Genomic DNA, 13,160 nt, shown 5'->3' with positions numbered 1-13,160 from the left:
GGCCACTGCACTCCAGCCTGGGTGACAAGAGTGAAACTCAGTTTCAAAAAAAAAAAAAAAAAGAGAGAAGAAAAACCCTATAAATTATAAAGTTCAAAATTTCACAAAGTCCGTATGACATAGAAACAAGGTAGAGATATATGTATACTGTTATAATAAAGTTTGATAATAGGGTCATATTAGTTACATTATATATGTGTGTGTATATATTCATATATGGTATATATGATGTATAGCTATATATTCATGTATATCACATATGCATATAATAGTATATATGGATAGAGAGATCACATAACATCATAAATAAATATAAACTATTATACTATCAGCAGATGTTAACATGCTTTCATTCCTAATGATCTTAATGTAAAAACGGAACTAAATAGAAGTGTTTAGGTAGCTAAAAAACCACCTTTAAACTAGTAGTAGAGTTAAAGTGTTATCAAAAATATAATGGCTAGAGAAAGATATATTTTGAAATATGTTAAAATGTTGCCACAGTTTCAAATTAGAGAAAAAGACTAAATCATAAGTGAATTTTACATCAGAGGAGTGACCAATTCATTCCTGTAACTAATAAGAATCTGACCAACATTCCTGATGATATGGCCAAAAAGCAACATTACTTTTCTTGATTTATTTCTTAAGAATGCACCACTATTTGAAAAAATGTCTTTCTTCAAAAAGCAAATGATGCCTACAATTTCTAATCTGCTCTAGGTCTTTCTGTCTTTTCTGAAAATGTTAAACATGTTTAAAAATATTTACTTATATATTAAATTAAATATTAAATATTAAAAATATTTAGTCAGATAATACAGTATAATACGCTGAAAGCTAGTTCTACTAGATGTTTAGTAAGAATTAAACCAGTTTTTATATGACCATCTTTTCCAGTTTCAAGAGAGAAAAATAATTGGGTAGGATGAAGGGCAGCCACAATTAGCACAAAAGTTAACAAACTCTTTCCTTTAAAATGAAATAAAGCTCAGGAGTTCAGAAAACAAAATCCTTCCTCATAAAAACAGATGAAGTTAAATATAAATTTAAGAGATTTTAGGCAGAAGAGAATGAGTAAGTATAAATCACTGGTAATTAAACAACTATTAATTGTATGCCAGGCACTGTGTTGGGTGCCAAGATTTGAATAGTGAGTGAACACAGCAATGGTCTCTGCCTTGGTGGATATTACAGTCAATTTGAGAGGTGATGACAGAGCTAAGGTCTGCAGCGTTAATACAGTAACTGTGGAAAAGGGAGCAAAGGATTTTATGAGAAAGTAGTAAGACCGATGTGCTGAAAGGGAACAAAAAGGAGGATAAAATCCATTACCAAAGATATTTAAAGTGCTTAAAGTGTAAAGACCAGAAACAGTGATGCTTGAGAAGTTTAGATGCTTTCAAAACTGATCAAGGTGAGTAGATTACTCATCCTAATGGGCAAAATAGAAGTTAGTAATTTCACATGATGTCAGTAACTACAATGCTTTAAGATGTAAGAAGCATATGTTAACTAGTTGCTATATGAAATACAGTGTGAGAAGTTATTATACTGTGCTATAGTTCTTTAGATTATGTAATTGGTAACAAGAGACCAAAGAGCAATACTTACTTTCTTTTAGAGTCTACTCCACTGAAAAGAAACAGAAGGAGGAGAAGCCGCTGTCAACATTAGCCTGGCTAAGAATAATGAAAAATCTCTACAGTGGCACCACAGAAACACATTCATTAAATGAAAGGCAAATGACACACAGCATATTAATGCCAAATATTACTATTCATTTTTCCCTAAATCGTAACGATATATGTCCATCAAAGTCACAGAGAGTAGAAAATCTGAAATAAATTTAGTAAAACCAAATAGAAAAAAAATCATCTAACCTTATGATGTCTTTGGCTTTACATCCTATATGTTTAAAATCAAAGTTAAGACGCAGTTCATCCAAAGGAAGATCCCATATTTTGCTTAATTTCCCCATTTCATTGGGAAAGGATCTTAGTTCCAAGTTGTAGCTGACATCCAGAGACGTCAGATTTTCAAGACAGCCAATCTCAGGAGGAATCTTAATGGAAAAAAAAAGGGCAAAACCTGTTGGTGGGAAGGAAGAAATGTGTTCTGCCAAAAAACAAGATGACAAGAAACAAGAAAGGCTCACAGATTCCATCAGCAGCTTGCACAACCTTTCAACAGAGTTTTAAAACTTTCCAAAGGTTTGTCATAAGTTGTCAGTATGTGTTTAAAAACATAAAAACTTACATATAAAAACTTACTCCCAAAATCTCTATGTCACTCATCTGTAATACTAAAAAACCCAATCTCCTTTGGTAACATACTTCATCTCTTCAAGACATTGAAAGTAAGGAAGTTCTTACCACAAAATGGATTTGGTTATCGATTATCTGTGACTTCATTCTGCTCCTTCAGTAAAGGCAAGAAGACCTAGTCACTACAAACCTGCATGCAATTTGGTGTTTTCAAAGTACAGCTACATGCTTATACTTCAGGTGGAATCCTAATTGGAGTAATTTCTTTTCTGTTCCAAATTTTTAAGCAATATATACTATATTTATAATAGAAAACACTCATTTGCTGGCCAAAAATCAGGTAGCAAAATATATGCACAGTTTTGCTGAACGTCACAGTGTCAGACACTTGATTCTTTTGGTTTTTATAGGCAATACACTAGAACTTGAAAAAAAATATTTCCTGAGACAAACAGATTATCAGTTTCAGATTTATAACAGAGAGAATGGAGCAAAACAAAGATCCATTAGGGTGATAGCATACTGGCGGAATGCAGAAATTTAAGAATGTACCAAAGAAAGCTGAAAAACAAGTAATACAGTATACAGGCCAGCAATAACTTGAGAAAAATGGAGTATCTAAGAGTCTGTTAACAGATTGGACAGAGATTTGGTGATATAATGACACACAGCATCACATTTATCTATAATTATGTATATATTCATATAATCCTTTAAAAATATAGCACAAAAGTAATTTTTTGAAGAAATGATGCTGTGTTACCATATCCATTTACCATAGGGTAGGCTTACAACTTGTTTAAAAAACAAAAAAAAAGTTGAATGGCATTGATATTTACAATGCTTATTTTGAATTTATAGTTACTAAATGACATCCACTACTATTCCACAGAACACTCTTTATGAGCTAGTACTATAAAGAATTTTTATCCTTATACTATCTTGTATATTAGTAAAGCGTTTGAAGTTGTTTTTTCATGGTTAAGTAACAGTTAAGAGTAATTTGAGTTAATCTATAATATGTTATATGATAACACCACACATAATTTGAAATGAATATTCTAATAATTTTTCCTTTGTACAAATGTTGGGTAGACAAATTTATATCTAGCTGTTTAGCTTTCAGATTAAAAGGTTCTGATAAGTATAGCATATTGTTTTATTGTTTAGTGGAAGTATTAAGGTTACTACCTTATTTTTAAAAGTAGATTTTTTAAAATTGTCAGTGTGAGAATGGAAATTAAATTAAGTGACACACCATTAATAGCTATTCTTATTTTTTAATTTAATGGAAATCTGGATTTATAGTTGACAGGAATTTATAGTTAACAGGAAGCTTCTAGTTTCATGAAATTGGTGTTTAGAAGCTAAATATCACTTAAAATGATAATTTATGATGATACAAATCATAAAGTATATTTTTTAAGTGGCAATAATCATCTTACCTCTTTCAGTTTATTGTGAGAAAGATGCAGTTTCTCTACTCTAGACCATAAATATGCTTTTTCACTCAAGTCCAAGATGCTGATCTGATTATGGCTAAATAAGAGTTCCCTTAAGTTCAAAGATTTCCAGTGTGCAGGACCTGGTAGATACTGAATATCATTGCTGCTCATATCTAAAGACCGCAAGCTAAAACAATACAGTGGAAAGACATAAACCAAATGAGTATTTCCAAAATACATGAAATAACATCACAAATAATTTTCCCCAGGGTGAGAATAAGGTGTAACGTCAAAACTAGCATTATTGACATGTGAGTATGCATGTGATTTGAGAGCCTGAAGTTGAACCACCAGCGTTTAAGAACCATGACTCTGGGCAAGTTACTTCATCTCTTATGAAGTGGAGATAATAACAGTGGCTATCGTAGGGGATTATTAGGAAGATTAAAGAGATGAATCACTGTAGAGTGGTTAGAACAGTTCGACACATTCTAAAGCTAGATGTAATTTAGCTATTATAGGTTTGTGTAACACTCTCTATGGCTAAATTCTAATTATTGTTTGCCAAAATATAAGCTCACAGAAGAGCTCATTGCAGCATCATGCAAGCAGCATTTTAGTCTCAATTCTAAAAAGCCATAGTGTTTGAAGGAATAGCTGACAGCAAGAAAACAAAGGAAAAGATAGATTTACGCATATATCTTTATGAATTTGGTTTATCATGTATGATATAATTAGAATAGCATTTAAGATTACAACACACTGAAGATCGAATTAATGCCTGAATTTAAAGTTAACAGGAAGCTTCAGGTTTCATGAAATTAACCAAAATATCTCAAAAACCTGGAACTACATAAACTCACCTAATCTTCACCCAAAATTTCACTCAAACATAACTTAAGCATAATGTCAAAGTTAAGCGTATTTTGGCAACATATCAAGTTCCACAAACAATTAAAATTTTAAAAGTTAAAGTAATAGCCAGTATAATCTCATTTCATTATACTAATACAGCAATTAATTAAACAATCCTAAGTTGTTTTTACACAATGATCCACTAAATAAACATAAAAGTTTCCATTTTAAGTAATGAGTTGGGTCTTTTATCTAGTGAAAATCATTCATACATACAAGAAGATCAAGCCGAGTAGGTTTAGAAATCAATTACCTCTATATGACTAAATCGAAATCATGTTTCTAAAGGTTCTGTTCCAGCTAATGTGCTTTTAAAATTAAAATAACAATAAACTTACTGTGGAAGATTTAAAATTGCTTCTGGAATACATGAAAATTTGTTCTGAGATAATTTTAGGCTTGTCATGGAAGGAGGCAAGAAAGGCATAGCAGCTAAAAGAAAAAAAATGAGATAAACATTTTAATCATTTTAATCAGATTTCCATTAAATTCAAAAATAAGAACAGCTACCAATGGTGTGTCACTTAATTTGATTTCCATTCTCACACTGACAATTTTTAAAAATCCACTTTTAAAAATAAGGTAATAGACTTAATACTTCCACTAAACAATAAAACAATATGCTATACTTACCAGAACCGTTTAACCTGGAAGCTAAACAGCTATTTAAATATAAATTTGTCTACCCAACATTTGTACAAAGTAAAAATTCTTAGAATATTCATTTCAAATTATGTGTGATGTTATTATATACCATAGAGATTAACTCGAATTACTCTTAAATAACTATAGCAAAACAACTATGAACACTTTACTAAAATGCAGTATAAGGACAAAAATTCTTTATGGTACTAGCTCATAAAGAGTGCTCTATGGAATAATAATGGGTGTTATTCAATAAAAGTATTCTTTGATCATATAATCTTAAGAGATTGGGAAACATTCGGTAAAATAAAGTAAAATATCTGAGTTTTTTTATTTTTATTATTTTATTTTTATTATTTTTTGTTTTTATTTGAGACAGAGTCTCGCTCTGTTGCCCAGGCTGGAGTGCAGTAGCGCAATCTCAGCTCAATGCAATCTCCGCCTCCCAGGTTCAAGAGATTCTCCTGCCTCAGCCCCCTGAGTAGCTGTGATTACAGGCACGTGCCATCATGTCCAGCTAATTTTCTGTATTTTTAGTAGAGATGGGGTTTCACCATGTTAGCCAGGATGGTCTCGATCTCCTGACCTTGTGATCTGCCTGCCTCGGCCTCCCAAAGCGCTGGGATTACAGGCGTGAACCACCGCACCTGGCCTACTTTATGAATTTTTAAGAAGGAAATGCAGTATGAGGTACCTCCAAGAAATAAAATTCTGTGAAACACAATTTGGGAAATAGAAAATCACACAGCCTCTTTTCTTATCTGTAAAAGAGTGCAGCTAGATCAGATGAATGCTAAGACACTTGAGAGATCTATAAATCTACAGTTCTAAGAAAACGGCTTGAGGAATTAGTTATTAGCATTTTCAAGGTTAAAAATATGGGTTATGATTTATCTAGACAATCTTCAAGGGTCAAAATGTTCCAGGACACTCCTAGAAGCTGTCTTCCTGAGAAGCAGAAAGATACATATTATACCTCACCTATTCGCAAAATAAATGAGTAGAAATGATTCTCCACTTAAGACTTCAGAGTCTTGAGTTTCATATGCTGTATGGAAAACATTCATAAGGCCACAGAACTAAAACTTTATTTTACATGGGATTTATTTATTTATTTATTTATTGACGGAGTCTTGCTCTGTCCCGAGGCTGGAGTGCAGTGGCATGATCTCCACTCACTGCAACCTCCAACTCCCTGGTTCAAGTGATTCTCCTGCCTCAGCCTCCCGAGTAGCTGGGATTATAGTCACACACCACCACACCCAGCTAATTTTTGTATTTTTAGTAGATACAGGGTTTCACCATTTACATGGGATTATTTTTTAATGGTTAGTGGTCCTGCTCAGATGTCACCTCCATGGGGCTTCTTAAATGTAAGACCACTTCTCAAACTATTAAGGTTGTGTAGTGCAAAGCAAACAGATTTTGAACTGGGGTCCATTCAAACTTTCCCAACAAGATAATTAATTGTATGCACCTATAAACGTCACACAAAAAATCTCACTGCTTCAGTTTCCTCAACTGGGCAGAGGTCATACCTGTCCTAGGTACGACCATTAGGGTCATTGTGAGATTCAGCTGAGATGACACGCTGACCATACACAAGCTTCAAGGTCCTTTTGGATGCTCCTCTTTCCAGACCCAACTTAAATGTCACAGGCACAGAAATGCTCTCCTGACTCCACAGTCTGAATCAGATTCTCCTGAGGTACCACAGAGCATCCTGAAACTTTTCTACAGAAGGCACCACAATATAAAATTATATTTATTTGTGCCACCATTACTTAATGTTTGTCTGTGCTCTGAACTTAATCACAAGTTCCTTAAGGACAGAGACCGAGTTTGCTTTGCTTACTAGCGAGTCAACAGCTCTATCCCCAGTTTCAGGATCATGGTTGGAAAGTGGCCAGTATTCAGGAGGGTAGGAGGAAGGCAGGGAGCAGAAAACGAGGAAAATACTACCCAAATTAAGATGGCTTTGATCATTATTAGTTTCTGAAAGTTCTGACAAATTAAAATACCATTAATAAGCAGTTAAGCCATATTCTGCTATTAAATAGAATTAAAAATTATTTTACTGAGTCAGGTATAGAATAATCACATGGGTAACAAGATGTGAATATTCTCTATGAAGGAAAATAAAATATGGGGAATTCCTGTTTATTGTCATAAAAGTATTTTGTTCCTTAATATTAAGATGTTCATTTAGGATACAAATGAACATAATTTCCTCTATTATTTCATATGCTAAGAGAAGGCAGGGGATTCTACAACTTTTAATAAAAGTGACGACAATAATTTGCATTATTATAATGTCTTGCAAAGCACAAGAGCTGAATGAATATTCATTAGCTTCACTAATTTGAAAACCATTAAATGATTAATTTTATTTTTAACAACAGCAATAAGAGTAATCATATTTATCATACAAAAAGTTGCTGAAGAAACTTCAGTATGAAAAAAAATATTTCAGTATCAGGATGCCTTACCCTGCTCAGGCAGCCATGTGCATGTTTAGTTTAAGACTAAAAGGAACCACAGTGTACTACACAGTAGGCCAAGTAACTATCATTTTAACCTCTGACAATAAAAATGTGATAATTTTTTAAAATTATAGACTATTTTTAGGGCAGCTTTAGATACACAGAAAAATTGAGCACACAGTCCAGAGACTTTCAATATATCCCTTCTCCCCTCAACACCACCACCCCACACACATTTTCCCCTATTATTAACAATTTGCATTAGTTTGGCACAGTTGTTCCAGTCAATGAGCCAATATTTGACACATCATTATCACTCTAAGTCCATAGTTTACATCAGGGTTCATTCTTTATACTGGACATTCTATGGGTTTTGACAAGTGTACAATGGCACGTATCCCCCTCTGTAGTATACAAAACAGTTTCACTGCCCTAAAAACCTCTGTCCTTTACCTATTCATCTCTCCCTCCCCTAACCCCTGAAAACCATTGATCTTTTTAATGTCCTCATAATTTTGTCTCTTCCAGAATGTCTTATAGTTGGGAACGAACAGTATGTGGCCTTTTCAGATTGGCTTCTTTCACTTACCAGTATGCATTTATGTTTCTTTCATGTCTTTTCATAGTTTGATAGCATTTTGTTTTATTGCCAACCTGCTAACTTTATTTTTTAAATCCAGCATAATATTTAAACTGAAATGCCACCTTTAAATCCCCAACTAAAGGGTCCATATATGACTCATCTTGTACAACTTAGAGGGCCTGGTAAGGAGGAGACCCACACAGAACACTTACCAAGAAAATTCATTCTGGCACTGAAACTCTCCACTTTAGGACAAGCCTCAAGAAAGTTCTCTGATAGGGATGAAATGTGGTTCTTATTAAGGTTTAAAATCTTCAGTTCCTTCAGTCTCAAGGGGAAGTATATCTCTGATATTTTATTTCTAGTCACAAGAGACAAGATGATGATTAAATTGCATAAATCCATATGCTTTAAAGAAAAAATATCAAAAATGATTTGCTTTCAAAGAATAGCATCAAAGAGGATTTATTAATTTAAAAATTAGTTGTGAAAATGTAAGTCAGTTGATAAAAGTTGTAATATTCATTGCCTCAGTCTCTTATTATGTATATAACAAGTATTATATATATAGTATATATATAATATATAGGTATTATATATATAATAATAAATATATATATTATATATATATATATTTCTTTGAGACAGAGTCTCGCCTCTGTCACCCAGGCTGGAGTGCAATGGCACAATCTCGGCTCACTGCGACCTCCACCTCCTGGGTTCAAGCGATTCTCATGCCTCAGCCTCTGAGTAGCTGAGATTACAAGTGTGCACCACCACACTGGGATAATTTTTGTATTTTTAGTAGAGATGGAGTTTCACCATGTTGTTAAAACTCATTGCTATAAAAATGTCAGCATATTTTGTTAACATCAGCATATTTAGGCAACCCTTTTATTTTTAATGAGCTCTTTCTTACCCTTCTAAAATGAGCTGCTCCAGTTTCTCTACTACATCAGTGAGGTTCTCAGGTACAAAAGACAGCTGGTTATATGACAGGTTAAACTGTTTCAGAGTTGGACATTTCACTGTAGGATCTAAAACCACTGAGGGTCCAATGTCATTTCGAGAGACATCAAGGTTAGCAATACAACTCATTTTCAACAAGTAAGAAGGAAATGATGTAAATTTATTACTGTGCAAGTCCAAATGTGTCAAACTCTTCAGAGTCTGAAAAGACAATAGTTTAAAATTCTAAAGTGAACCATCTGAGGAACTTAAGTCTAGCTAATATTTCTGCCTTACACACCTCTGGTAACTAGAACCATCAAGAATTTTCAAAAAGTTGAAAACACAATCCACAACAGAATTTCAGTATACTGATTGGCCCAATCGTCTCTGCCTAGAGCATGGGTAAAACCAGAAAAATTACAACAGGTAGACTGTAAAAAGCAGGTTCACAAAAATAGAGTTGAAAGCTTCCTTCAGCTTTTTTGTAAATTATTTCCAGAAAGAGCAAAATGGAAGCAGAATAGGCCTCAACAAATACTTGAATTAATGATTTAACAAAAAGGACAACATAACCCTGGGAATATGTTTTAAATGCTGTCAGAAATTGTTACATATTTTGATATATTTAAGATTTAACCATAAAAATAGTTACTTATAATGTGTTTCATTTTAGAACCTCCTTTTTTTTTATGAAACTCTTTGTTTCAAATATCTACTTTCTATTTGTAAGCAATTTCTAATTTTACAATGATAATAGCAAACCCCTACTTACACATTATATCAATTTTTTAAAACTTTGGTACATAATACACTCAAAGAGCTAAAATGCCGAAAACAATCACTTCTCTATGCTCTTCTTTATTTATCAATATATTTATCCACACAAGAAATTCTAGAGTTTGATATGATTATAGAGGCTTATTAATGACTCTTTGCCCCAGAAGTTGTTTCAAAATTCCTGCCTTTGTTTCAGACCCTCATAACTTATTCCAAAGTAAAGATTTTAAAACTATTCCCAAGGTTTAATCAGGAAATGTTCTTATAAAAGGAACATAGATGAGACCCTTTGACAATAACAAACAAACAAACAAACAAAGTGCCATCTAATGGTGTCATTTTGAAATTTCCCTAAGAGAAGGTTCTGAGCTTGTCCAGTCATTGAATGCCGGCACGTCTCACCTTGTCACAGTCTCTTCTAATTCTCTTTGTTTTAACTAGACTAAATCCCAGAGTTATTTTGCTTGCTCATTTAACAAATATTAATTGAAGGATTACCAAGTTTCAGACATTAATTCCTCCACAAATCAATTCAGTAAGTATCTACTAAACTTCTACCATATGTTAGGTCTCATTAGGCACTGGGAATAGACAGAAACAAGCCTGAAACAAGTCCTGTCCTCAAAGAGTTCACAGTCTAGTGGGGGCAAAGGTATTTTAAATCAAATTGGATGACTGAATGAGAATTAGGTGGAAAGCATCAGGTGTTACGGACATGGAGGCTAGGTGGGTAGGTTGGCTGGAGGGTAGAAGGAAAAAGGAAGAGAAGCAGAGAGTGATGAAGTGACATTTAAATTGAGCCCTGGGTGGCTTGAAGTATTTAGCAAGGCAAAGACGTGAAGAAGAGAGAAAGATACATTTTAGACATTAGGGCATGGCTGGAGGAGTGGGTCACCTTTCTTTCTTCTCTCTGTCTCCAGATATAAAAACTTTAGAGAAAAAATATCCCTTAAATATACTTAAAATTTATGTAATGTTGTCTTTAAAACATCTCAAAATTATGATTAATTTTTTAGGCTTAAAAAGAGGGAAATGCATTTGCAACAAGACTTTTTTTTTTTTTTTTTTTTTGAGACAGGGTCTCACTCTGTTGCCCAGGCCAGAGTACAGTGGTCGATCTTGGCTCACTGCAACCTCTGCCTCCCAGGATCAGGCAATCCTCCCACCTCAGCATCCCAAGTAGCTGGGACCACAGGTGCACCCCACCACACCTGGCTGATTTTTTGTATTTTTGGTAGAGACAGGATTTTGCTGATGCTTAGGCTGGTCTTGAACTCCTGAACTCAAAATGATCCACCCGCCTCAGCCTCACAAAGTGCTGGGATTATAGGCATGAGTCACCATGCCCAGCCTTGAGAATTTAACAATTTAAACATTTGCATTAAAATAATTTTAAGTTTTATGATATCTTCTTTGACTTTCAAAACTATTTTGATGTGTAGTACATACAAATGGTGAGCAAAGTCAATTTTCAGAGAGCTATCCTATCAACAAACTATGTTATACTTTAATTCTTACAAGACAGGAACTTTGACCAAAAAAAAAATCTTTAAGTTACACATTATTTTAAACTGAAAAAAAAAGGTTCAGTAATCATTTAGTTGAATCTCTATTTTACAGATGAGAAAATGAAGGATTAGAGCAGGCGGAGTGACATGTTCATATTGTCACACAGTTGTAGCTGAGTCAGAGCCAGTACTACCTACCAAACCAGATCTAATTCTAGTTTACCTAATATAATTTAAATAGTTGAAGTTGTCTTACTTGAATTAAATGATTAAAGTATAATCAATATACACTTGATAGACTTTAACATGTACTCCGTACAGAACCTGGAATTCCTTTCTAATCAGATCTGTTTCCATTGCCTGCCCTCAAAGATGCTCCTAGACATCACACAGACTAAGATATGTGTGCAAAAACCAGAAGAACGGGGGACTTATCACCCAGTGACACAAAAGTAGAATGTTCTTTTAAACGACTTAGTTATGCAAATTAGATATAAATACAGAAGCTCTTCAAATGTCTTGAAAGTTACAAGGATAAATTAAATTTACTTCACACAGCTGTTGTGGAAAGCTCGTGAGTGCATTCTGGTGAAGCTCCAGCTTTTCAAGATGCTCCAAATGACCACTTATACAGCATTTCTGGCTCAGGACATCAATATCTCTTAGTTCATTTGCTGAAAGATCTAGTGATGTAATATATTCTCTCTCAGAAGCCAGAGAAGAAATGCTGTCTGAATGCTTCATATGGGATTGAAGTTTTGATGACCCTTTTGTCAAAAACAAACAAACAATGGAAATATAAGCAAATAATTTAAATTCATGCAGTAAAAGTTGAGTGAGCACTTCCTAGCAATCAGGCTTTCTTCAAGGCACTGAAGATTCAGTAGAAAACCAAACTATGGAGTTTATCCAGTGGCAGAGATGAATAGTAAATAAAAAGCATTTCATCAGGTGGTGTAAGTGGCATGAAAAAAAAGAAAGAAAGAAAGAAAACTGGAGGAAAGGATGAAGAGTGGCATTGGTGGAGGTGTTATTTACGTTTCAGAAAACTTGTAAAAAAATAAAGACTAATGTGTTCTATAATATTTAAGAATGGTAAATTTTTAAATGTATGTTTCATTTTTCTATAGCTTATGGAAGGAATCATTAGGTAAATACATCTGAAGATTATGTAAGATGAAACTGGCACCAAGAATATTTGAATAATTGAAGGAAATTCAACCAAACACTGTATTCTGCCCAAAATATCTATTTACTTATGATTACATCCAAATACTTACTGAGCGAATCATCTGAAGATAATATTTTTCTTTTTCGCCTCAGTAAATCTTCATGATCAAAAATGGGCCCCTATTAAAAAATAATGATGTTTATAATAAAATTGCTGTCATCTATTGGAGAAGAGGACATTTTTATAAGGAAGGAACCATGAAATTTTAATAGGGTTAAATGGTATTTATAATTATTGGAAAAATAGGCAAGTAAAAACTAAGAACCCAATTATGAAGATAAAAGAAAACTCCAGTTTAGTGCTCAAATGACCTTAGAAAGCATCTACTCTTTCTCCTTTGTTTTAAATATAAGGA

The 13,160-nt window shown here is 33.5% G+C and overlaps 1 protein-coding gene across 1 annotated transcript in view; it reads right to left on the bottom strand.

Annotated features, from left to right (window-relative positions):
- LRRK2 (leucine rich repeat kinase 2) overlaps positions 1-13,160 on the bottom strand; it is a 124,585-nt gene that overhangs the window by 58,219 nt on the left and 53,206 nt on the right. Inside the window, exons 17-23 of the mRNA XM_058426191.1 lie at positions 12,855-12,924; positions 12,124-12,341; positions 9,258-9,508; positions 8,551-8,699; positions 4,966-5,059; positions 3,713-3,899; positions 1,884-2,065 (exon numbers count right to left, since the gene is read on the bottom strand). Of these exons, the coding sequence (XP_058282174.1) occupies positions 1,884-2,065; positions 3,713-3,899; positions 4,966-5,059; positions 8,551-8,699; positions 9,258-9,508; positions 12,124-12,341; positions 12,855-12,924 (1,151 nt within the window). The remainder of the gene's footprint in view (positions 1-1,883; positions 2,066-3,712; positions 3,900-4,965; positions 5,060-8,550; positions 8,700-9,257; positions 9,509-12,123; positions 12,342-12,854; positions 12,925-13,160) is intronic.

The sequence above is a fragment of the Hylobates moloch genome, unplaced genomic scaffold (assembly GCF_009828535.3).
Source record: "Hylobates moloch isolate HMO894 unplaced genomic scaffold, HMol_V3 SCAFFOLD_13, whole genome shotgun sequence".
NCBI lineage: Eukaryota > Metazoa > Chordata > Mammalia > Primates > Hylobatidae > Hylobates > Hylobates moloch.
The sequence above is the reverse complement of the archived record's forward strand: the minus strand, read 5'-3'. Positions and strand labels throughout refer to the sequence as shown.